This window comes from Callionymus lyra, chromosome 6, assembly GCF_982586985.1.
Source record: "Callionymus lyra chromosome 6, fCalLyr1.hap1.1, whole genome shotgun sequence".
Taxonomy (NCBI): Eukaryota; Metazoa; Chordata; class Actinopteri; order Syngnathiformes; family Callionymidae; genus Callionymus; species Callionymus lyra.
Genome location: NC_141823.1, coordinates 6883469 through 6908259, shown reverse-complemented (window position 1 = coordinate 6908259; position 24791 = coordinate 6883469). Strand labels below are relative to the sequence as shown.

General features: G+C 37.6%; 1 protein-coding gene across 1 annotated transcript in view; it reads left to right on the top strand.

The window, feature by feature from the left end:
- Nucleotides 1–24791, top strand: part of LOC148076270 (RNA polymerase II elongation factor ELL2-like) — a 43918-nt gene that overhangs the window by 5300 nt on the left and 13827 nt on the right. The window contains exons 3-4 of the mRNA XM_087793308.1: nucleotides 15310–15437; nucleotides 18967–19130. Of these exons, the coding sequence (XP_087649434.1) occupies nucleotides 15310–15437; nucleotides 18967–19130 (292 nt within the window). The remainder of the gene's footprint in view (nucleotides 1–15309; nucleotides 15438–18966; nucleotides 19131–24791) is intronic.

The window sequence follows — 24791 nt, the reverse complement described above, 5'->3', positions numbered from 1 at the left end:
GGAAGCATGATTTATTCATATGCCACCTCCTCTTTCCTTTCCTGCCCCTTCTTCTGCCCATTGTGCTGTTGGCCCGGCAGACCCGAGGAGATCCCCGGAGGGCCGTCATTGTCCCACGCCGCTGTTTGTTTGGTTTTGCATGTGCCTTTAAGAGCGAGAGACGGTACTCTAGGCTGTTGGTCTCTAAAGACTGCCTTTTTTTTTCAGACGTCCCTGGCTTTTTTATCCATGTGTGTGTTTAGACGGCCCGGCTCAGATCCCCAGAGCCCCTCTAATTGTGTGTTCTCTCCTCTGATTTGAATAACAATGAGCAGGGGAATGCAGGCTGTGTTCCGTCACCAATGCACGGATCACCCCAAATAAATCCTTCCAGCCTTTCCAAAAAAACGTAACGGCCCGGTCCAGATGTGTTGTCGTCGTGGTCTGGCTCCAGGGTTTGTTTGTGTCCGGCCCGACACGAGTGTTCCTGCTGCGAGGCTAATGGAGCGACGCTGAACAGGACAGAACAGTTCGTACGTAATAAAGAGGTTCAACTGTGAAGCCCGAGCTCCTCCATATTATTCCTCGCTCATTTCAGTCAGAGGCAGGAAGAATGTCGTACCTGTTCCAGAGAACTATTTCCCTGAAATTGTTCAGCAGAGTCTTTGGCCGTTTCACGACTTGATGATTGGATTCACATTTGATTCTGGATTCAAGAAATGATACGGTGCACAGTTGCGGTGTAAGAAAATATTGGTATTTTTGTTCTCAAAATTGTGTCTAAATAGTACTGTATTAATATATATTTTTTATAAACAATACCATATTTGCGCTGACGTCATGCGAAAACATCAGTGAAGCAGCCGCTGCTAACAACAGAGCTAACAACAGAGCTAACAACGGAGCTAACAACGGAGCTAACAACGGAGCTAACAACATAGCTAACAACGGAGCTAACAACAGAGCTAACAACAGAGCTAACAACGGAGCTAACAACAGAGCTAACAACAGAGCTAACGGCAGCATCTCTGCTACTGTTGCTGAGTGAGGTTGTTTGGAGGAGAAATCTCTTTGACAGAATTCAACAGCACTAACTTTATCAAGTATCTGGAGAAGCATCACGACACAGAATATCAGCAGATCCAAGAAAGGAGAAAGAGGAAACAAAACGAAGCCTTTAACTTTGCTGTTCTGTAGAGACGAGAGAAACTTGCAGTCGACAATAACAAACGTTCTTGTTAGTGTTGACTTTGTCATTAGAATCTGACTCAATCCAACAAATGGAGAGTTAAAAAATACATTTAACAAGTTTAGTTAGTCATAAAAACATTAAACACTTCACTAACTAACTTTTAAATCGTGATTTTGTTTTTTAAATATATATACAAAAAAATAATAAATAAAATAACTTTGAATTAAAGTAAAATGTTATTTCAAAAGTTAAATATACATTTAGCTTTAAAAGCTGATGTTTGGACTCATTTTAGATTTAAAACAGAGTTTAAATTTAGAAAATTAAACACTGACAGATACTGGATATTTCATGTTGCTGCAGGTTGTTAATGTACTTCATTGTTAATATAAGTTTACATTTTTTGTTAATATTTGAAGAAACACTTTCCTACAAACACATTCAATTTGAGAAAGTATTTGCTCAATTCTTTGTTGTAAAAGCCAGAACAAGTGTTGTTTCTTTAAAAGAAACAATATATTGTTGTTCCTACAGTATCACAATATTTTGTATCGTCACACGTGTATCGTGGTACATATCGTATAAACACATTCTTGACAATACACAGCCCTACGGCCCAGTGTGTTTCCTTAATAATGTTTCAGTTTGTATAGGTTTTATTAGGGGTGTGTAATGTCAAGAATCTGGCAATATGATACTTATCACGATACAGGGTCATAGGATTCAGGGACACATGATCCAATATATTGTGATACTGTAAGATCAAGTATATATGTGTAGTATTGTTGATTACTTGACTCTGGTGTTACAGAATTTAAAGACCACATGACTCTTGACAAAGTCGTAACTGATTTCATTTGTTTTCAAACCAAAATATTATCCAAATATTAACTTAAAAAGCTGCTGGAGTCACTGTATCCTCTCGTCCTCAGTCATCGCTGGGATCTCACAGGATGTAATTTATTTTTTGCTGCAGAGGACATAGTTCTGCCATCTAGTGGCCGGGAGTTTAATTGCAAAAATGAACTAATGTGAAAATATTCGCATTTTGATTTAAAATTAAAAAATGTAATGCAGTGTATTTGCTTCCAACACTTTGTTGTTTAGCACAAACTAGTACTTCAGGAATTAACACAATTACAAAAAAATGTTTACATTTTGTCTTTACAGTATGTTAGTTTTTGTCAGGCGAGTTTTAATGTTATAATCACTTTTAGGACTGTATTTTGAATTACATGTTGAATTTGTTTGTTTTAAACAAAATATTTTATCTGAGAAAATGACCGTATATGGGTAGATTGTGTTGTCAGCTGGAGGTAGCTGTCGTTGTGCTGTCGCTCCTTCTACCTCAAGGTAGCCTGGACACATTCTGTCGGGCTGGATTCACAACTGTCTTTTTGTTCATATAAATGTTCTATTTGTGGTACAAAGTGTCCTCCAACCGTTCACTTGTAGTTTCGTTCTCTCATAAAACAGCATTTAAAAAGCTCTTTGCATTTACAGCGTGTGACATCATCACGTAGAAAGTGCCCGGAGTGTTTTCTTTAAGCATTCTTATAACCAGCCGTGGTTTTTACGTTTATCGCACGAGGACGATCAGACGATGTCCAGTGGGATTGTTTGATCTAGAATCTAATGAGGCGAGGAAGGTCACTTATTTCCCGCATGTGTCGCAGAACAAACCCTCTTGATAGCACAGAAAAAACCCACCAGGGCTGGAGGCGATACGAGGGGCTTCGTCGAGGCACACTGACCCACAATTTGTTGAGTTTGACAGTTGGGCCTCAGGCACCTGCCAGAGAGTTATTGTTCTTGGCACTGTTTGGAAAGAATAAACCTGAGGGAATCTCTTGGCTCTCCGATGGTGTCGGATCCGTGGCGAGGCTTCTGTCTCTCTGTGAAATCTCCAGAAGAACAGAAATGAAAGGTGATTACAAGCTCAGGCTTGATTACATGCAGCGTCTCACACGCTTAGCCAGCATGGATCATGCAGAGGAGACGCTGGAAAGCTGCGAGCCTGGACTGAGAGAGCGACATACGACATGAGGATCTCGGTGTCTCTCTCTCTCTGGTGGTCAGGGTCTGGAGCCGAGACAGACGCACATTGTGGCTTGTGTGCGGCTCTGCTTTGTGCTCGGCGGTGGCCTTGAATACATGCGTCAACTTGTTGCTCTGGGAAAGATTTGTGTCTTTTGTTCATGATGAGGTGATTAGAAGTTGTGTTTGCTAACGTGAGATGAGGCCGAGCGAAGTCGGAGCCGTCTGAGGTTCACTCAGTATATCAGTGGAATAACTATATTGACTCTCGTATTTAACATTTCAAATGTTGTAAGAAGTTATCCTTTTTAAAAAATCCTTGAATTAACTTGTTTCTTTGTTCATTGTTGTGTTTTGCAATTAAACTTCCAGCCGCTAGATGGCAGCTAAGTGAATATTGAAATCCTGTGAGATCCTGATGATGACTGAGGACGAGAGGATACACTCGACTTCAGCATCTTTTTGGACATATCAAAGCGGTTACGACTTCGTCAAGAGTCATGTGGTCTGTAAATTCTGCAACACCAGAGTCAAGTACTCGACCGTTCTACAACTATATACTTGTTACTACAGTACAACAATATATCGTTACTCCTTAAGTATGGTATTGCAAGATTTTTGCCAATACAAAGCCATAAAAATGCATTTTCTCAATTCAATTTTTTTTTTTATTCATTGCCTTTTAAGAATTAGTATAAAACGTTGGTAAAAGTGCTACTAACCAGACTAATCCAATCAAGCCCTGAGCTGTCACATGATCGTCTGGGCGTTCCATGATTGGCTGATGAACAGTTTGACTATGTGGCCTGGTACTGTTTTCTCTGAAATACTCAGAGGAGTTTGAGGAAACCGACCCAACAAAAGCCTCTATCCTGTTATGTAAACGATTGAACATGCAGCATGTGGCAATGATGCAACGGAGGAGCCGGAATATTGCATTTACACTGTAATGACTCACATGCGTCACATCATTAACTGAAAGTCCCATCAAGTAGCTCAACATTCCAGTAAAAAGTTTCAATAGGCTTCTTCCTATTGTTTGTTGGTTAAAAATGACTTGTGTCCAAACTTTGTTCTGTTTCTACTTGGTTAAAGAAGAAAACTATGTACTTGTTAAGTCACTATCATCAGTCACTCGGACTGATTCTTGGATTCCACATCCATCACGCTGATGCTGAGGTTCAACCAGGTCGACTCGGTTTTACTGAGAATCTCTTTCAGGCTTTTTGTTTTCTTGGAATCAACACGACGTTATATTGGGAGATAAAGCTGAGATTCCATTTCAGGTATTTTACTGATTTATTCTAAAGGTTAACAAATTCATAGCAACTAAAAGTTATTTAAAATATTCTCTTAATTCATTGCTTATCTCGTTGCCAACAGCAACGATTGATTTTCACATTCAAACCACAGTAACTCTCCTGAAGTTGGCGCTACATTGAAATTCCAAACACAGTATGAAAGCACAGAACCAGAACTTTTACCTCATGTAACCTGAGTTCATCTGTGAAGCCCCTGAGACTTAAACTTTACCGCATTATGAATGATCAGTGCCATTAAACACACAAAATAATTTCTCATGATGTGTGGTTATAAAAAAAAACTGCAGCTTCAGCAATGAGTTTACTGAGAGGGAGTGAGACAAATAGAAAGCTGTGTGTGGAGTGCAACTTGTAAAGTACTTGCAGAGTTTGAAAGGGATTTTATTTTAGTTTGCAGTACTAGTTTCAGTTTCAAATGGTAGTTTATTCAAGTCCAACCACAACCGCTAAAAACACCTGGTCACTCACTGACTTCCAGTCCAGGAGTGAGAGTTTGTTTCTCGCGGCTTTCTTTGCAAACCATCAAACAAGCATTAAGATTGTAACAGATTATTTTTCAATCTCCAAAGCTGTAGATTTTCAACAAACAATTGTATACAATGAAGTACAAAAGTAAATACAAAACCCTCTCAATGAACACAAATCAAATGAAACTTCAGTAACGCGTCAAGATTGAAACATAACTCGTACAACTCTCTTGCAACGATAAACTGTCAATGTAGCCGATTTCCACGGAACTGTGGTGGACTGAATAGACTTGTGCTTACGTGACGAAAACAGGAAACGTTTTAAATATATTATCAAATTTATGTTATTTTCGAGTTGTATCTTTTATTCAACGTTTATTCTTTTTGTTGCTCAGGGTACTGTGTACTGGCAAGAATCTGGCGACGTTACTCCAGTTTGACCAACAGACGCCCTTTATTATATTAACACCGGAAACGGACAATAGATTTGGTGAAGCCAAATATCGGGCAAGAACATTCTTCCTCTCCTAATCAAAGTGTAAAGTCAATCATTCATTGGTGGCCAGGAACAAAAGGCGTGAGAGACTGCTGTCGGTGCACAGGGCTTAGGTTTCCTGTGAGCTGTTGGTTGAATGCCGGGTCCAGTGGTAGATCTCATGCAGCCTATTGTCTCCACATCCTCTGCAGTCTGAGTAATTGCCCTTCTGAATACAGGCCGTCTTTTGTTCTGGCCTCCTCGGCTCCGGAGTGGGGATGTCATGGCACTGCGTGGCCTCCCTTGTCGATGGGAGAGTGAAACCTGTCGCCGCCACCCCTGTCTCTTATCTGCAGGCGGCGGGTCTTTAAGTGTCGGGCGTGGCTCGGAGCTCATGCATGTGTGTGTGTGTGAGAGTGTGTTAATCCGGCGTGAGCAGGGAGTCGGCTGCTCTCGCTGGGGGGCCGTCAGCATTACTGCCACTCACACGGCTGGAGGGGGGTGTCGGCCGGAGAGCAGCTATCACGCACCGTAACTCAAATGTTGCGCAACCGCTCTTGCATTCCCGATGACAACCGCCAGTTATCGAGAAAATCTCGACGCCAATGACTGCAGGCGCCAAGAACCTGATTCCCGAACCCTTTTTCTCTGCAACATACCGTTAGTTACAGTTTATCCGTCAGTTTATTTTGACTCTTGTCTCTTGACTCTAGTCGTACAGTGTTTAACATTCAAACAATAATACGTACCAATTATTCTACATTATTGTAAATGTTTTTTACTTTAGAAGAATTTCTCTCCAAAAAGAAGGTGGAAGGTGTGAGCTCCAACTCTCTTCGGTAACATCGTAAACAGGTTAGCTAGCTGGCTAACAAGAGTGAGACACGGGCGTGTTTTAAATTGTCTTTAGAATAAACCCGGGAAAATAACGTTGCTGGACGATAATCATTTGAGTTTGAGTAATGTCTACCTTTTTCAAGTCGGGCCGTGCAAAGGGTTAGCAGTGACGTCTTAGTTAGTCCAACTGAATGTTGTTTTTTTCAACTGTTAAATCGTTAAAACACGTGAATTCACCTTCTGACTAATGCTGGCTCGGCTCAGAACTCTGGTTGTGCAACAGCATGTAGCGACAGATGGAAGAATGTCGTCTCTTATTTCAGGTTTTCTCGCTCAATCTTGAAGTCGCTGACGACTCACTCGAATAACTGTGAGGTGAAGAGTTGACATATCTCTGTGTCGAATTAACGTGTAAAGATTACGATCTCAGAGTAAGATAATATTGAAGGTTTGCACTTGTTCTTGAGCACTTGAAGCGACATCATCATAAAAATCACTCATTTTCTTCTCATCCTCACGTCGACAAAGGGTTGGGATTATTTTCAGAGCAATCTGTTCCTTTTTAGCGTTATAGACAAAACTGTTTGTTCATTTTAATGTAGCGACTGGAGCTCAGTTGTCTTCGTCTTCATCTTCGTCCAAAAAGACACTTGAAAAGATCCAAATACCTCCGTACTGCTCATCTGTAACCTCTTGTATTAAAGCATCAACATGAGGATATGCCCTGGAAAGAAATCTTTATTTTAAGCTTGTTTTCAGCAGAAGTTTAAAAGCCAACACCTGAAATCTTGCTCACTTGCAATGTGTTTCAATGAGGAAAGACGTCAGGCAAGAGAGACTGATAATAACTTCAACTAAATAAAAAACAATATATACAGAGACTTATTAATGTTTAATAATGTTCATTTTTTATCAGCTTTAAAAAATATGCTGGAGTCCACTGTATCCTCTCATCCTCAGTTATCTCCCCGGATTTCATTGTTTCTTAAGCTGCGGTGAACGTAATGACTTCTGCCACACACACAAACGTTATATATATATATTGAAATATTGAAGGACTATGATCATTTTAGAAGATCGAGACAGTTTTTTTGGATATCTATATAGTATCGTGAAAAACAATTGCGATCTATCTGTGTATCTATATTTTCCTCTCACCCCAAGTACCAACCCAGTACTTTTCAAACGAAAAAAAACACAACTTGTTTACTTTTCCTATTCTTTTCTCCTGTGGGAGGAAATCTTATGTCAGATGTGAAGAAATACATTTTTTTTCTTCTTTCAAAGCTGGAGATTTATGTTACACGACTCGCGCTTCTCTCTCTCTCTCCCTCGAGAAAAAACTTCTCGGCATCGGTTTATTTGCGACGACGACATCCTGGGCGACACGAACATGTTTCACCGGCAGCTAGAAGATGATTTCCTGCACATTTACATCTGCTTGACTTGAATTTTGCGATGCGTCACCGACGTGAGCTTACATAAGACTCCCCGAGGACGCGTTTTTACCAGACTTGAAAGGATTCACAGTTGGAAGCAAAAAAAAGTTCAGTGAATTTGCAAATGAAAGAAAAGCAGATAAACAGACGAGAGAGGCCGACTGATGTTAACTCTTTCCTGCCTGGATTAGAATGAGAAAGACGGGATGACTCAATAAATTTGCACTTGTCAGGTTCAGGCTTCTCTCTTCACCTCTGGAGATCTGGTTCACTGAACATGACTCCCATCGTTCATCAAAAACTTCCCACAGTTGATCATCTACTGTTTGTTTTTGTCACTCTCCCAGACGTGTCTAGCCCTAGAAGAGAATCTGTGAATGTGTGCGTTGAAAAGAGAACTATAAATTATCGATCATTCACGGTCAGTTACGCTTTAAAAAGACAGACTCCGTGGCCTCTCTGGAGCTGCTCAGTCCTTGAATGCAGCCCAGAGTGGGAACGTCGTGGACCGGCAGATGTCTGCGAGTCCGTGGTCATCGGAGCAGACGCCACTGGCCCGACGCCCACAACGGTCACGCTTCCGTGAAGATGCTCTGATAACTTGTTTCAATCCAGGAAGCGTTTTTTACTGGAGCTCAGACTCAGGTTTTATTGGAAGATATGACAGAAGTCGGTCGTCTGTGGCCAGAGAATCGAACTGAACAAGTCAGACTTTTAGTTTGTCAGTGGTTTGAAAGTTTTATCAAAAGTTTTTCATTTTCTGATTCTTGGATCTTCACATGTTAACAGATACTTTAATAGAGCTGTGAGAAATGATTGATACCCTTAAATATTACCATACAATTTTCACAATACTGCATCGATATTCAAAACTCTTATAGACTTATATTTTTATCAAAGTTCCTATACCGTGTATGTATTAAAAAAGTGTATTTTAAATAAAAAACATTTGATTTTATAAATAACAATTAAACAATCGCAGTGTTTTGAAGTTGAATTAAAACATAAAATGAACAACCACTAGATGGCAGCAGTCATTACGTACTCGTAATCCCGCCATGTCTCGGTGATGACTGAGGACGAGAGGATACAGTGGACTTCAGCAGCTTTTAAAGTTGATGTTTGGACATATTTTGTTTTAAAAACAAATGAAAGCAGTTACGACTTCGTCAAGAGTCATGTGGTCTGTAAATACTACAACACCAGAGTCAAGTACTGGACAATACTACAAATCACAGTACAGTATATCATTGCCCCTGTATCCTGATACCCATCTTATTTAAGATTTTTGACTATACACAGCAAAGTACCCAAAGCTTTGATGAGTATATGAAGTAGAGAATAAACTTTATTATTTTTACTTTGTCTGCAAGCCAGATGTGCAGGAGACTTGAAAAGTCTTTAAAGACCTGGAAAGTATTTTAGAAATAGTTTCAAAGTGCCAACAGTTGGATAATAAAAGGTTTAAGTTGAATAAATGTACATGATCGTTCAGAGGCAGCAGGTGAATTAAACTTCGACCAGAAAGACCTGAAGTGTACGCAAGAGAGAGACCTTTACTGGAACTCTATGTGCTGCCAACGATACTTGAGGTGCAGCGAAGCCTTAAGACTGTTGAAGGATTTGTCTTTTATTCTCTTCTCTTTTAGGATCTGCTGACTCACACAATAGTCATTGAAACTACAGATGTAATGCTTTTACCAACACAAACATTCCTGAATTATAATTTTATTTGGTCAAATATTTGAATAAAACTTGAGATGATGCATTTATTTTCTAGTTGAGCGTTTAAAGCTGGTGACCAGAGCAGCCTGGTGGTCTCCTCACACTTGCTTCTCAGGACTATTGTAAGACGATATGTGAAAAAATTTCGCCTTCTTAGAAAATTAATAATTTTCCGAATCATTTTGGAATTCACGTAACATTAACACATGTCAATCTCAAGGCCTGGGGGCCAAATCCGCTCGGCCAAGTGTGTCGCCTGTCTGATGGTTTCCAAGTGGATTAATGGTTAAGTTAGTGACTCGTGAAAATGCAGACGATATCTTTATCTTGGAGAGAGGTTGTAATTAGAGTCAAAATGATGTCGAAGAATTTGGCCGGGAGTGTTTTTGATGCCCGAGGATAAACACAGAGATTGTGATCTTGTAACTATCTATATAACTATCAACTCAGACTTCCTTTTACAGAACGTTTCCTAAATATGCATTTTGTTTGGAGAGTGACTTTGAGTTTAAAAAACCTAAATACACTGTATATCTCTGACTGCACTATTTGTCTCACTCCCTCTCGAGGAATTTGAAATATGCATGACAACAGAGATTAAACGTATAGTTGTAATTATTACTGTAAGTAGTATTTTTAAACAAATTACATTACATTTATGATTTAAACAAGTTCTTCAGTTGGACTACAGTAGCTGCAGTTTCTTCCTCTTACTCCTGGTTCCCACTTGTCATGAGGCTCCTATAGCAGGTCTTGTCACTTTCACTGTCCTCACTCCACATCCAGCTGAAAGCAAAAGTCATTTTCTCCTTTTACACGTGTCTGGAAAAGTCTTTTTTTTTTTTATTCCGTAAAACAATTAAACCCTGCGGTCGCTCCAGAACTGACGATCGGTTCACTGACCTCCGTCGCTGGTTTTCCTCTTAAATCTCCCAGAGAACCGTCCTGACAAGATAAACAGGGTTTTTACGACTCCACGGGCCAGTAAAGGGACTTTTCCAATAAACCAAACCGACGTTAAGTTCTTATTTCACTTCCCAGAAAGCTTGATGCGGGAGGATTGATGTCGCCGGGAGTCGACCGGAACACGCTTGAACCTCAGTCGTGTGAGAGAAGCTTCATGTGGAGAGTTACACGAGTCGGCAGACATTCCAACATGTGTGACTCTGAACGGTTAGGTTGAGTGTCGGTGAAGCTAGAATCCAGCAGATCCAGTGCTGCTGAACCAGACTGATGTTTTTAAAGTGTGTCAAGACAGAAGAACAAGCTGTTGTGTCTTTGCTGCTCGACTAAAACCTAACGTTCACGTTATGAATGTGGAGATTCACCGACATACCTCAGTGCATCGATGTCAGTATATAAGATGCAGCTGCATCAGTAGATTCAAGGTGCATCGCAATTCATTCGCGACTCAATAACTGATTTCCGAGATCCCCTGAACGCACCGTTGTGTCCAAGCAGAAGTTACGTCACATTTCTTCGATCCTTAAAACTCTTCACTGGCTTCCAGTTACTTTCAGGATCATCTTTAAAATTCTGGTTCTTACTTTCAGAGCTATTCATGGTCAGACCTTCCATCACTGATCTGATCCAGCCTTACACCCCAGCTCGGGCTCTGAGGTCTGTGGATCAGAATCTACTTATGGTTCCACGCACACGGTTCAGGACCAGAGGAGAGAAATCTTTTCAGGCTGTTGCTCCTAAGCTTTGGAACGATCTTCTCTCTCTTTGCGCTTGATGGATCTACTGACTCCTTTAAGAAACATCTTAAGACGTTTCTATTTGTTCAGGCTTTTCCTTGAATTTCTCGAACTCCTGTGTTGTTCTCAGTATTATCTTGATCTTTAAAGTATGTACTTTTTGGAGTATTGTTTTGATTGTCTAAGCGCTTTGTGACCCTGGTCTCGAAAAGCGCTATATAAATAAATATTACTTACTTACTTACTTACAAACATGAACAAAAACAAACCGTATTGAATCATTGCATATCAAATCCTCTTACATTTAATTCATTTTGTGAGCAAATCGTTTTCTGAATCGTAGTAGTATTTGATTTCGCTTGGTATCGTCGGTGGATTTCAGTGTATCGCAGTGTATCGAGATGCGAGATGGGCAAAAAAAGTGATGAAAGGGAAAGGCATCGTAGATTTTTTAAGGGGGGTAGTCCTTTTAAGCTTTCAGACTTTATACTTGGGTATAAGTAACTGGTGATTAAGCAATTCAGGGTTAATTAATAGTTTCGTGTTTGAGGGTAAAAAAAATTGGTTTGGGTTATAAATGAAACAAGACACTAAAGGGCATTTTATGTCATTTTTACTTGGTGATAAAGCTTATATTTAAGTTTCCTAGTGTTGAGAGATCGTATGAAGACGTTCAAATTTAAATCCTTAAATACAAGGTGCTGGTTTATTATATGGGCTTGTGGTATGAATATATCTAGTAAACTTTCGTTGTAAAACAGGTGTTCTTCAGACATCTGAAGTTTATTAGTTTATGTTTTGCTCATTTCCCGTTTCTTAAATAAAGGGGAAGGTAGTTATTAGGTCAAGGTTGCGGTTGACTCATCAAGGGGTTTAGGAGGCCCTTACAAAAACCCCTCTGAGTCGTCTAGTTTGAGTATTTCACTACTTACATTATTGTGTAACTGAGGTGCTTATTTAGAGATGAAGGATATAGTTTAATTAAAACTTCTATTTTGCATGCAGAAGATGTGGGTTAATATCCTGTTAGTTTTGTAATGGTGGGGGCTTTAGAATAGCTTTGGTTTAAGCCATGAGTTGTAATGTACCTCAGGGTTTTATGGGAGAGGTCTTAAAAAGAGGTCAACTTTATAGGACATTAATGTATATTTGTAATGATGAAGAATGTGAGAAATATAACCGAAGTTGTTGTTGGAGTTCATTATTGAAAGTAAAAAATGAGAAACCGGTATTTTATTGTTGTTTTACCTTTTGCTTTGGTCTTCCAAAATATTGCTGCTTTGGAAATGAAGAAGATTCCTTCTTTTTGCAGACGGTGTGTTGCTCTGGGATTACTTCACTGGTTCTATTACTTCAATGGTTCTTAAACTCTTGTTTATCATCCGTTGATATCTGATCTAAAACATGGTTCTATCTGTAACGATACTCAATGGAAGTAATGCATCTGTTTGCATTCGACGTCGCACCAACACAAGTCTTCTCCTCCGACTGCCTTTTGGGTTTTTCTCTGTTGCCGGGGGAAGTCAGCGGGTTCTCCAGAGTCACATTGTCTGAAAGTCAAAGCTCTGAATTTAGTATTTCAGATGCAGAACGTGCAATTATACGTCTCTCGCCCGGACAAATGAATGGATATCTGAACTTTACTCTGATCCCATCTGTTATTATGTGTCTTGATGTGTTTGTCCTCGTCTCCACCGCGTCCACGTCCACTGCCAAACGGGCTGAAGAGGCTGAAGAGGCCGAGACAAAGGGCGACGAGAAAACCTCGACCGTCGCTTTCAGCCAAAGATGCGTCTCAGTAGTAGTTTCTCAACATCTTGTGTGGCTCTGATCCGTGTCTGTGGTGGATCCAAACCTGCTGTCAAACACTCTCTGTGGCTACATGTGTACTTGCTCTGTTACTCTGGGTCAAGTATTGGTCAGACCTTGATAGATTAACTATCATTTATAGACTTTTTCCTACCGAGTCAAGAAGCCTGTATTTTAAGCAAGGATGGGAATTCATATCCTGTAACATAGTGGCACCGGTTTTGGCATAAATGACGCGAAGCAACACATTTTTATTTTATTTGTTTCTGTCTCTTTTCTCAAATTTTAATCTTTATCTTAAAATTTTCGATTCTCAAGTTCATAAAATGTTACTGATCACCATCTTTTCTTCCCTTTCTTTTTCTTTCTGAAATACTGTTAATAGATAAATAATTAGGATAGTAATTGGATATTTATTAATACCTCTGGAGATCTAATGGTAATAATAAGCCTCGGCATGTTTACGGAAGTAAATGGGTTCCATCAGAATCTTGAATATAACATTTCAAATGTTGAAGTAGTTTATGGAAATGTTTTATTTTTATTCAATTTTAAATATTTTAATTCAAACATTTCTAGGTACGTTTAAAACATTTTTTTTCAATAATTGAGCTCAATTTAAAAAATGACTGCATTTTTTTTACATATAGAAGTTAATTTAATCATCAATTTTCAAAATGCAATATTGTTTAATTTATAGGCGTTTAAATTCTATAATATAATTCTAAATATGTTGGCACTATTTATAAACTTTAATTTCATTCATTCATTCATAAAAAAAAAAATCGACTTTTCAATTACAAATGTTTGATTACATGGTTCAATAAAAACAACCTTTATTTAATCTAATGTTTCAGAAGAACCAGTAGGTCGACGTGCAGCTACTTGTTCTTCAGTCTGAGCTGAGATGTTGCTGCAGGAACCTGGAAATCCATCAGATTTGTGTGACGGCTGTGAAATGTCAATTAATTTCTCACATTTTCTCGATTTCCTCGGCGTTTGTTTACAAACATCGGATCAGAGGTCACGAGAGGTCGCGACCTGGACCTTCATAATCCTCACTTCTCTACGCATTGTTGAGAGGAATGTAGCACGAGATGTGAACGAGATTATCTTGTGCCAAGTCACGTGACCAGAAATAAGTGGATCAAACTCGTGACATACGGTGTTCGGAGTGTGTCACAGCTGGTGTGTGAGGTGATGTGAAAGTGCTCTGACGATAAATCATTCGTCACCATAGGCTTAAAATAAATATATAAAACAGTTTGTTTCCGACACAAAACTAACTCATTAATTATTTGATCAACTCTAAATATAGCTTTAGTTGTTTTGGTTTGAGGACTTTTCTATCATGTTCGTTGACCTTTTTTGAGGGAGAATTTTATAGAATACGGAAGCACAATTCTTTCTTTTTAAACAGCTTTATTTTTAACTAATTTATTAATATTTATTTCACAATATCGGCACAAATACACAACCATGGTAATAGCAATATGTTGTACCTGTTTTTGTTGTTGTTGTACTTTTTTAAACTATTGAGCTCTTTTTTTTCTTAGGTCTTTTTTTAACAGTCATTTCTTATTTTAATCTTTTTGTTATTGTTTTGTTTAATGTGGTTCTGGCGTAACATGGATCCATCTCGTACTAATAATCGTCCGGTGTACATGGTCACCAAGTTTTACCGTAATTTAAAAAAAAATCAGTCTGTTTTGGTATCAAAAGAAATGGTTTGAAAACATCAGCCTTTTTTGTTTCATGTGTTGAAATAAAATGTATTTGTTTATTTATTTGTTGACGAACTGCCAGAGAGTACACAACAGTCGGTGTTCATTAAAAACTACTGTCAAACCGCTGTGCTACTACATAAAAGTGATCAACAAGTAGGAGTTTATTAGCAGGTGATTTCAAGTTCTCTCAGGCCTCGTAAGATCCTATCATGGCCCAGATTTACTCAACAGACTGGAAAAGCTGTTCGTTATTGTTGAAAGTCTTTGTCCTGAAAAGTGGTTTGTCTGCATTTTGAAGCTGTAAAGTTGTGGATAAAATAAATCTGATGATTTATGATGATGGCAAAACCCTTTGTTTTGGACGCTGTGGAGCTTTGGGTTTTAGTGTGTCACGCAAGCGCCGGCTCGCCTGAAGAATAGCTTTTCCTGACGACACATTGATATTTTGGAGAATTGAATCTGCAGCCTCGAAGTCCGCGGTTGTTAATCAGCTCCATAAAACACTCCTTTCATGTGTTTAAGTGCTTATTTAGGGTTCGCTCTTTTGATGGACAAAATCAGGCCCTGGTGTTTATGTTGCTGCTCTGTTTTCTCCCTCAGTACATCAAGATTCCTGCTCCCACGTCGGAGTCGGCGGCGGCTCTTCGGGTCTTCTCCTTCTACTTGTCCAGCGACAGCAAGGATCAGCCTCAAGCCAGTTTCGACTGCATCCACCAGTATGTGGCGAGGTATGAGATCCGACTTTTCTGAACCTACATCTTCATCGTCGTTCATTTTCTATAGAAGAACTTCATTTTAAAAAATAACAAATAGTACAATTTCAAGTTTCTTTTACCGTCACAATTCAAACGGTAAAACATAGGTACTATTGCAGCGCAGTCGCCATGTCATGTGTTGCTTAAAATGATTGTAGAAGTGGTTTTAAAAAAAACACATTTAGGTTTTATTAAAATCTCCACTTTTCCTCCTAATGGATGGAATTGGCGGTTGGGAGGTGAAGAAGAAAGTGTAGCCAGGGTGGAAAAGGTAGGAGCAGGGCAGTTGAGAACGAGAGATTGGCTCAGAGGGTAAAATGTACTTTTGAATAGATCATTTTTCTTCTTAAAATGGTCTATAAATCTATTTATATTTTTCAATCATTTAATTTTTTACTTTCCAAAATTATGGAAATTCACGTTGTAAAAAAAAACCATGTGCACACATTTTATTAAATTATTATTTAAAAAATAAAATAAAAAATGCCTAACAATGAATAATGATAATAACTCAAATCAATCAACATAAATATATAACAATAACAATAAACATTAGTACACGCAAGAAGTGATGTGTTGATGAAGCTTCATGAAGCAGCTGATGCTGTATCACGATACAGTTTGAAAGACCACTAGATGTCACCCTCAGTGAAAATGATGTTCATTGAATTAGTAGATCAGAATCAAAGATTATGAAGCATAGGACTATGAAGACCACCGTATCATATAAAAACCGATGCAGTATCATGAAGCCTCATCAACACATCACTACAAGACAGTAAACAGCAACATAAGAAAATCTAAAAAAAAAAAAAACTTCTTGCCTCTATATTTTTTTATACCTTTCCTTTATATTCGTCTTCATCATTTTATTCCTGATTTGATAATAAAGGAGCACGAATGAACGATGATGTTTCTGATAAATCTCACACTCATGGTCCAGCACCGTCCTCCTGACCGAGCTCTCAGCACTTGCATTGATTTGTTTGATATACAAAGCAGAACAGTGTAGCAACGTCCACCAGGATTTGTTCTCCAACCTTCTGGTGACGCAGTCATTGTGTGTCGAGCCGGAGAGTTGGACCAAAGTCCAGTCCGGTCCTCCAAAACTCTGCTGCCACCAGAGTTTCTTCATCATCATCAGAAATCTATTTATTGACGTTCAGCGCGTCTGTTTCCACCGCATCTCTTTGTTTTCATGCCTGGTGCTGAAGAACCAGGAGTCTGCGTCACGTCGAGCTGGAACGTTACAAGTGCGTCAGTGGCTTCTTTTGTGCACATGTACGTGTTGGTACAGGACTGTGACCTGTGACCTTTGAACTGGGCCAAACGTTTTATTTATTCACTGTCAGGCATGTTAAGTAAATGATGTTGTTCAGGAACATTTACCTTAACCTGACCTATGACCTTCCACTTTAAAAGGGTGGATTTAAGTGAGTCTTAAATAGATCTTGGACTCTATTGTACTCGTCAGTATGTGTCTGTTTGTACAAACAGATTTATTTTAGGGGGTCATCGATAGCTGTGATTGGCTGGCTGGGCGGCAAAGCATTATTGGAGATGTTCAGTCACCGTTACTAAGGGGTTTGTTGAAAAACCAGGGGCCGACGTTTACATGACATTATGTCAAGAGCTTCACGGACTTGTAAACCCTTTTCTGAAAGTATAAACACACAAAGCTTCTGTGCTGAGTTCTCTGAGAGGAAGCAAGACAAATGGCGAGCGATTTTGTAAAGGATTTATTGAGTTGTAATGTTATTTTTGCTCGAAAGTCTGGCCTCGATATTTCATGTCCTTGAGCCAGAACTGACGAGTGTCCAAAGTTGAAAACTCCAGTTGTGTTTAATAAACACTTTTATGACACAGTCAACAAGTTAAATCACTGCAGATGCTGACGATCTTAATTGTCTGTAAAGCTCAGAGCAAACACACACCATGTCATTGTGGGATCAAAAGGGTCAACAAGTGCTTTGACATCATGTCCATAATATTGTTTTGTGGTTCGTAGCTCGATGTTTTCAGGCTGTTGAACTTTTTTACATGGTTGGAAACTTTGTTCGGTGCTGAAGGTCCAATATTGGGAATTTCATGTGAAGTTGTGTCAAGTCATCAGACTTGTGTGAGTTCAACTTAATGTTTCTCAGTAAGTGCAGAGAAAAGAAGTGCTGACTCAGCAGGACTCTTGGCTCCTCTGTTAACACCTGGAATTGATGGAACTCTCAGACTCCGTCCAGCACTTCTCTGGATATTAAAACTTGTTTATCTCTGTCTTGTTTCTCCGAGAACGTCGACAAGGCCAGCAGAACGTCGAGTGTACATGTTAGCAAAAGTGTTGTCGGGAAACTTTATCTCACTTCTGATTTATTTCCTGTCTGTATACTCGGGTTCCCTGAAGGCATCGTGGAGTTGGCACGCTGTACACAGGAAGTGGCAGCTGTGATTTCCTGTTTTTTGTATTTATTTTTTGGGTTACCTCTTTAATTACTGTGATGAGTGATGTCGTGTTTTTGTCTGTTGATATATTACGTATCACAGGGGCAACGATACCATATAATACAATACATTTCTAGTACTTATTCTTGTAGGATATATGTGTAGTATTGTCAAGTACTTGACTCTGGTGTTGGAGAATTTACAGACCACAGACTTTCATTTGTTTTTGATATGTATCACGATACAAGAGCCACAACACAATATATCATGACACTGTAGTAACAAGTACATATGTGTAGTATAGTCGAGTACTTGACTCTGGTGTTACAGAATCTACAGACCACATGACTCTTGACGAAGTCGTAACTACTTTCATTTGTTTTTAAACCAAAATATGTCCAAACATCAGCTTTAAAAGCTGCTGGAGTCCACTGTATCCTCTTGTCCTCAGTCATCGCCAGGATTTTCATTTTCATGGCTGCTGCACATCTTGCAGCCGGATGTTTAATTTCAACATAAGAAATATACAAACGCTGTGAATATTTGCATGTTAATTGTAAATTCATTAGAAAATATAACATTATTTTGTATTATACCCTCTTTAATGAAGTATAACAAATAAAATATGACCATAAATGAACTCTGATCAAATGTTTGATTTGAAAGCCAAAAAATAAATACTATTGTAAAAAATCCCCCAAAAAACAAAGTTCAATACAGGAGTGTATAGTGGAAAGAAAATATTGGTATATTTACTTTAGCGATATTTTCTTAATTATATTGTATTTATTATATCATTCATATTGTTCTTCTATGTCCAAGCGGATCTTTGTTTTGCGAGCGTGTTAGCAGAAGCTAATCCTGCAGCTTTTCCACAGCCTCCGTCCTGCTCCCAACCACAGTGTCACGGCTTCTATATCCAGACTGTGACATAACCCAGGGCCACTATAGAGCCGCTTTAGTCCTCGCTGACCCACAAAGCTCTGGTCTGGAAGCTCCTGGGACTTTTGTCACCTCAGTTGTTGTCAGCGCAGCCGCCGCTTCAATCACCTGTTGTGTTTGTTGCTAGTGACGGACGCCAGCAGCTGGAGGGTCAGGGCATCATCCAGGACAAGATCACCGTGTGCGCCACCGACGACTCGTACCAGATGACCCGGGAGAGGATGTCCCAGGTGGAGAAGGACAGCTGGAGCCGCTCGGCCATCGAGATCAAACCCGGAGCTCCACATCAGAGTAAGAACGTTCTCCCGCGCTTAAGACTTGTTGACCATAATAATGGCGAGAGGAAGTCGAGTGGATCCGATGCCAGTGAAAACAAAGGCGGAAAGTGTGTTTGATGATGAATCAAAACTCTGTTTTTGATCATCCCGGCCATTGTTTTCCATCTTCAGCTTAAATATGATTCCAGTAGATTTCCTGCTCGATCACATACACATCAGAAATGTTGTCTTTCTAAAGCTGAAAACTCAAATGAATCCAACGACCACATCACACAATGAAAGACATTCATGACCAACAGATCTGCTTATTATTAGCAGCATAATGATGTCCATACTACGGTTATTTACATTTTCTCCCTTTGGAAATAGTTTAAGACTATATAAGGAATCTTTTATATATAAAGGACAATCATTTACATAATTATAAACAATTATAGATGCACATTGTGAAATAATTTAATTAAAAAAATGTGATTCTGATTTTATCATTATCGAAAAACAGTCCTTTTTCTTTTTATATATGCATTTATTTATATATTTAAACTTTAATATATTTATACATAAAATTATTTGTGTATTTCGTTTTTTCAATATTAATTCATTTACGTATTTATACATTTTTCATTTTATTCATTTTCTACTTTTCCTCTTGTGTATGTATGTCGACCAAACCTCACATTTATTCATACATGTATTTGTTTATACATTTAGTTATATATTTATACGTTTATTTATAGTTATGACATTTGTGGTCCTTCGTGTGAATCAACTGAAAATGGGTGAATAATATCTAAAAAAGGATCCAAATAGGATCTTAAAATTGAATTTATCTAGGAATACATTTACTAAGAAGAAATATTGTTCTTAAAGCAAGAATCGACATTTGTTTTTACTTTCTTTTCTAAACTTGCTTGGATTTTTTGCATTCTGCTTCAAAAACTTTTGGTCCCAAATACTTACTTCTTTGTTAAGGGAAATTTTTTGAATATTTGTTTTCCTTGCTTTTGTGCTTTTTCATGGTTTTGTTGCAACCACAGAGAAAAGAAACATCCATTCAATGATCTTCTGAAGATCTTTAAAATTTCAAATGTTAAATTCAACCAATGAATATTCTATTGACACTGATTATACTCCCATAGAGTACAACTACAGCACTGAGCCGCTCTAGTAGAAGAACTCACATTTCTCCGATCCTTAAAGCTCTTCACTGGCTTCCAGTTTCTTTCAGGACAAAATTCTGGTTCTTACTTTTAAGAAATATTCATGGTCAGACCTTCCATCAGTGATCTGATCCAGACTTACACCCCAGCTCGGGCTCTGAGGTCTGTGGATCAGAATCTACTGATGGTTCCTGAACACGGTTCAGGACCAGAGGAGAGAAATCCTTCCAGACTGTTGCTCCTAAGCTTTGGAACCATCTCTGTGTTTGATGATCTACTGACTCCTTCAAGAAACATCTGTGTTTGATGATCTACTGACTCCTTCAAGAACCATCTCTGTGTTTGATGATCTACTGACTCCTTCAAGAAACATCTGAAGACACTTTTATTTGTGCTTTTCCCTGATTTTCTGGGAAGCACTTTGTGTCCCTGGTCTAGAAGGGTGCTTTACAAATAACCTTTACTTACTTACTTATTTACTTACTGACTTACTTGTCGCAACATGTAATATTATTTAAAGTGAATTATAAAGGCTTCGAATTAAAAAAAAAATTATATTTAGAAAATGTATTTTGGAATTAGAATATCAAACTATATATGCAAAAAAAACATTATTATGATAAAATATATATATATTTAAAAGGAAAATTCAAGCTTTTGATATATAAAATATTGAATGAAATTATGAATTAAATGCTTAAAAAAAGCGTCAACATTACTTACTTACTTACATCTAAAGCTTCATTGACAAAAGGAGATCGGACAAACCTCACACAAGAGAGGAAATGAACCGATGAGTTTCTTTCTTTGTCGCCAAGTTTTCATTGGATGAGCCAGCTGTCAATCAAAACAGCTGTTTTTTGTGGGGTTTTCATCTGGAACTAACTAGTGAAACTTTAGGAAGAAGTAAACGTTTGTTTTTAACGTTTGTCGTCTCAAGCTCTGCTGGTGTAACCTTGTCCAACACAAACCCTCGGAACTGAGAATCTTCCATCCGTCCTGCTCCTGCAACACTTGGATACAGTCAAACAGATGAACTTCCTGGAGCTAGAAATCCAACCGTATTAAAGGAACATTTTTCCTAAATGAGGGAACATGGCACTGGTCACTCGAGTTAAAAAGTCACGGAACCAGATGTGCACGTCGTATTTATGTTGACCCAGTTAATATCCCGGTCTAACGTTACCCTCCTATTTATTTTCTGTGTCCAGTCCTGGCAGCTGGTTAGCGCACTGATTTCAAATCCTTGTGCAGCTTCGCTCCCACATCTGGGCTGGAATATTTCTGGCCACGTGAATGTTCTGGCATCGGATCCTCTCGGCATCTGCTTCTTCACCTTCCATGCCACGCGCTGATTGAACGTTCCTTCGTCTTGGCGACGTTCAGTGGAATCTTCTGTGGAAGCTTCAGGAGGATATAATGCGTGAATCTTTCATTAAGTTAAGATAAACTCAGATCGTGTCTTGTCTTGTCGCGATCGTTGGAGAGAGAAACTATTTTCTCTAGAAAAAGATAAACATCACCTTCTAACTACTGCGCTATTGAACTAATAACATAGTAAAGTGGTCATAATGTTATGATACATTAATGTAGAACACTCCTACCTACACAGGGTTATATTTCTTTTTTAAAAGGGGTTTTCCCTTTAATTAAGGTTAATTTTACTATTGTTTTTAGAGTCAATTAAACACACTTTAAGTTAAAGCAATATTTATAATTGAAAAAAATGAACTTATATTCTCAATTTCTTTCATTATTCTCATTAAAAAGTTGTATTTTTTTACGATCTTTAAGTGATATTTATTTTTAAAATCTTAATGCTACGTTTCCCTTATAAATTGTATTTATTAAAATTTAAAGCTATAAAGTCAAAATCCTGCATCTTGACCGACAGTGTTTAACATTAGTGATACTCAATGACATGACAAGTATGACATACTTAATGATATCTTTAATTTGTTTAAGAAATTAATTAATATTGCTGTTTTAAATGTCTCGATAATGGTTTTTATTTCCATCTACAAAATGATATTTATACTCATTGCTTGAATTACTGATGTAGGATCTCATACTATCGTGATTCTTTCAAGTTTAAACCATTTTATTAAGTGTTTAATATATTCCTTTAATACATCAATTAAAGGAACAATATGGAAGTATTTCAGTGTCAGCAGAGAATTTAAAAATTGATATATTCAAATATTTTAGATTGGAAAGATTATTTTAAGCATCTAATTTGTTTTTATTGTATAATTAAATACAAATAATTTATTTTAAAAATATATTTTTTACAACCAACAATTCGAAAATGAATGTTCCAAATCTAATTTTTATTTTAATTTTAAACTATTAAATTCAATATGTAAATGTTTGTATAATTATTCCAGCATTTTCAGAAAAAATATTAAAGGCTATGTGAAAAAAAACGTTTATTTGAAGATGTTTTTATTAAAAAATAAATGAAATAAGAACAAATTAAACCTTTCAATATACAAATGATTTATTTAAATGTTTCTTAAAATAAGTAAACTTTTATAAAACAACATTTCAATAAAAAAAAGAAAAGGTTTTAACATTTAAAAATGTTAAATTCGATATTATGATGTCACTCATATTCTTCCATAGAACTCTAAAATGTAAACAAACAAAGCATACATGAAACAAACAAGTTTGAACAAAAATCAAATAATAATGATTACAATAAATAATAACAAATATATATAAAAATGTTTCTTGAATCTTGCCTCAGTATGTGACACTAAGTCCTGCCCAGCTTGTTCACTGACGCCCGCTGTGGTTACGTAAGAGTCTCCTCTGCACCGATGGTGACCCGGGTCAGGGCTGGACCCGCGGGGAGACTGTTGCTGTTGCTGGTGCAGATGCAGATGCAGACGGTGTCGTTGATAAGACCAGACATGGAGGCCTCAGGGATCCACAGCAGCTCTGATCACCATCTCTCTCATCTGGAACATTCAGAGGCTTTTAATCTGAAGAGTGGCTTCAATATTGTGAGGAGCTATGAGTGAATATCAGTCATTGAATAGTTGGATTTAACATTTGCAATATTGATGCTTTTTTATTAGCATTTAATTCATAATTTCATTCGATATTTTCTATATCAAAAGCTTGAATTTTCCTTATAAATATATATATATATATATATTTAATCATAATTAATGGGATGGGATTTTTTGTACATACAGTTAGAATTCTTATTCAAAATATATTTTCCAAATTGAATATTTTTTTTATTCAAAGCTTTTCTAATTCAATGTAAAATTTGGCGACAAGTAAATAAGTAAATGTTATTTGTAAAAATCTTTCTAGACCAGGGTCACAAAGCCTTTTAACAATCAAAAACAATACACCGTTAAAATATATACTTTAAAAGATCAAGAGACATGAGACAAACACAGGAGTCTCAGAAAATCAGGGAAAAGCACAAATAAAAATGTCTTCAGATGTTTCTTGAAGGAGTCAGTAGATGGAAGGTCTGACCATGAATAGATCTGAAAGTAAGAACCAGAATTTTAAAGTTGATCCTGAAAGAAACTGGAAGCCAGTGAAGAGTTTTAAGGATCAGAGAAATGTGAGTTCTTCTACTAGAGCGGCTCAGAATTCTGGCTGCAGAGTTTTGTATGAACTGCAGGCGAGACACATCCTTCTTGTTTAGACACGAAAACAAACTGTTACAATAGTCTGAACGACACAAACACATGGATTATAATATAAAAAAATCACATGACTGTCTGTGTATCGCATAATTGGCTGAAAGTCGCTCTGTATTCTCTTGGTATTGTCTGGTGACTCTATTATATATATACATATAACATTTCTATTTTGAATTTTAAAGAATATAAATTAAAAAAATATATATTTAGAACATTTATTTTGTAATTATTGGAATGTAACTATATAAACTCTTTTTGTAAAAAAACAAAAATGCATTAGTTCAGTAATTTGTTTATTTAATATTAAAAAAAGAACATTTCCAACCATTGATTAAAGAAATAATTAAACTATAACTTTAAGACTTAACATTATAAAACTGATTTAGTGTTGATATTTTATTAGATTTTATTTTATGTAATGTAAACTTTACATTTTGATATAATTAATTCAAACAAAAGCTTCATTCCAAAGTCATTTTTTGAATTTCCTTCTAAATATACTTCAAGGGAAACTTTAAACCGCAACACTATTTGAAAACACAACCGACAAACCTGCTTGAATAACTTCAACAAATTGTTGTGAAGCTCGAACACTTGTTTATTTAAAAAACGGGTCAAACTTGTCGTCAGTTACAACACAACAGTTACAACACAAACCAAGCACAACACAATCCATGTAAGCAGCAGACCTCGAACACACACTTGCACGACGTCCTTCTTCACACACGGCTGAGCACGAACGCACACCTGCAGGTCGACACACGCTCGCATACTTCAACACACCGCTGCACACAAATGAATCACGGGCGCACACTCGCCTCCGTTTAGACACACAAACCTGCA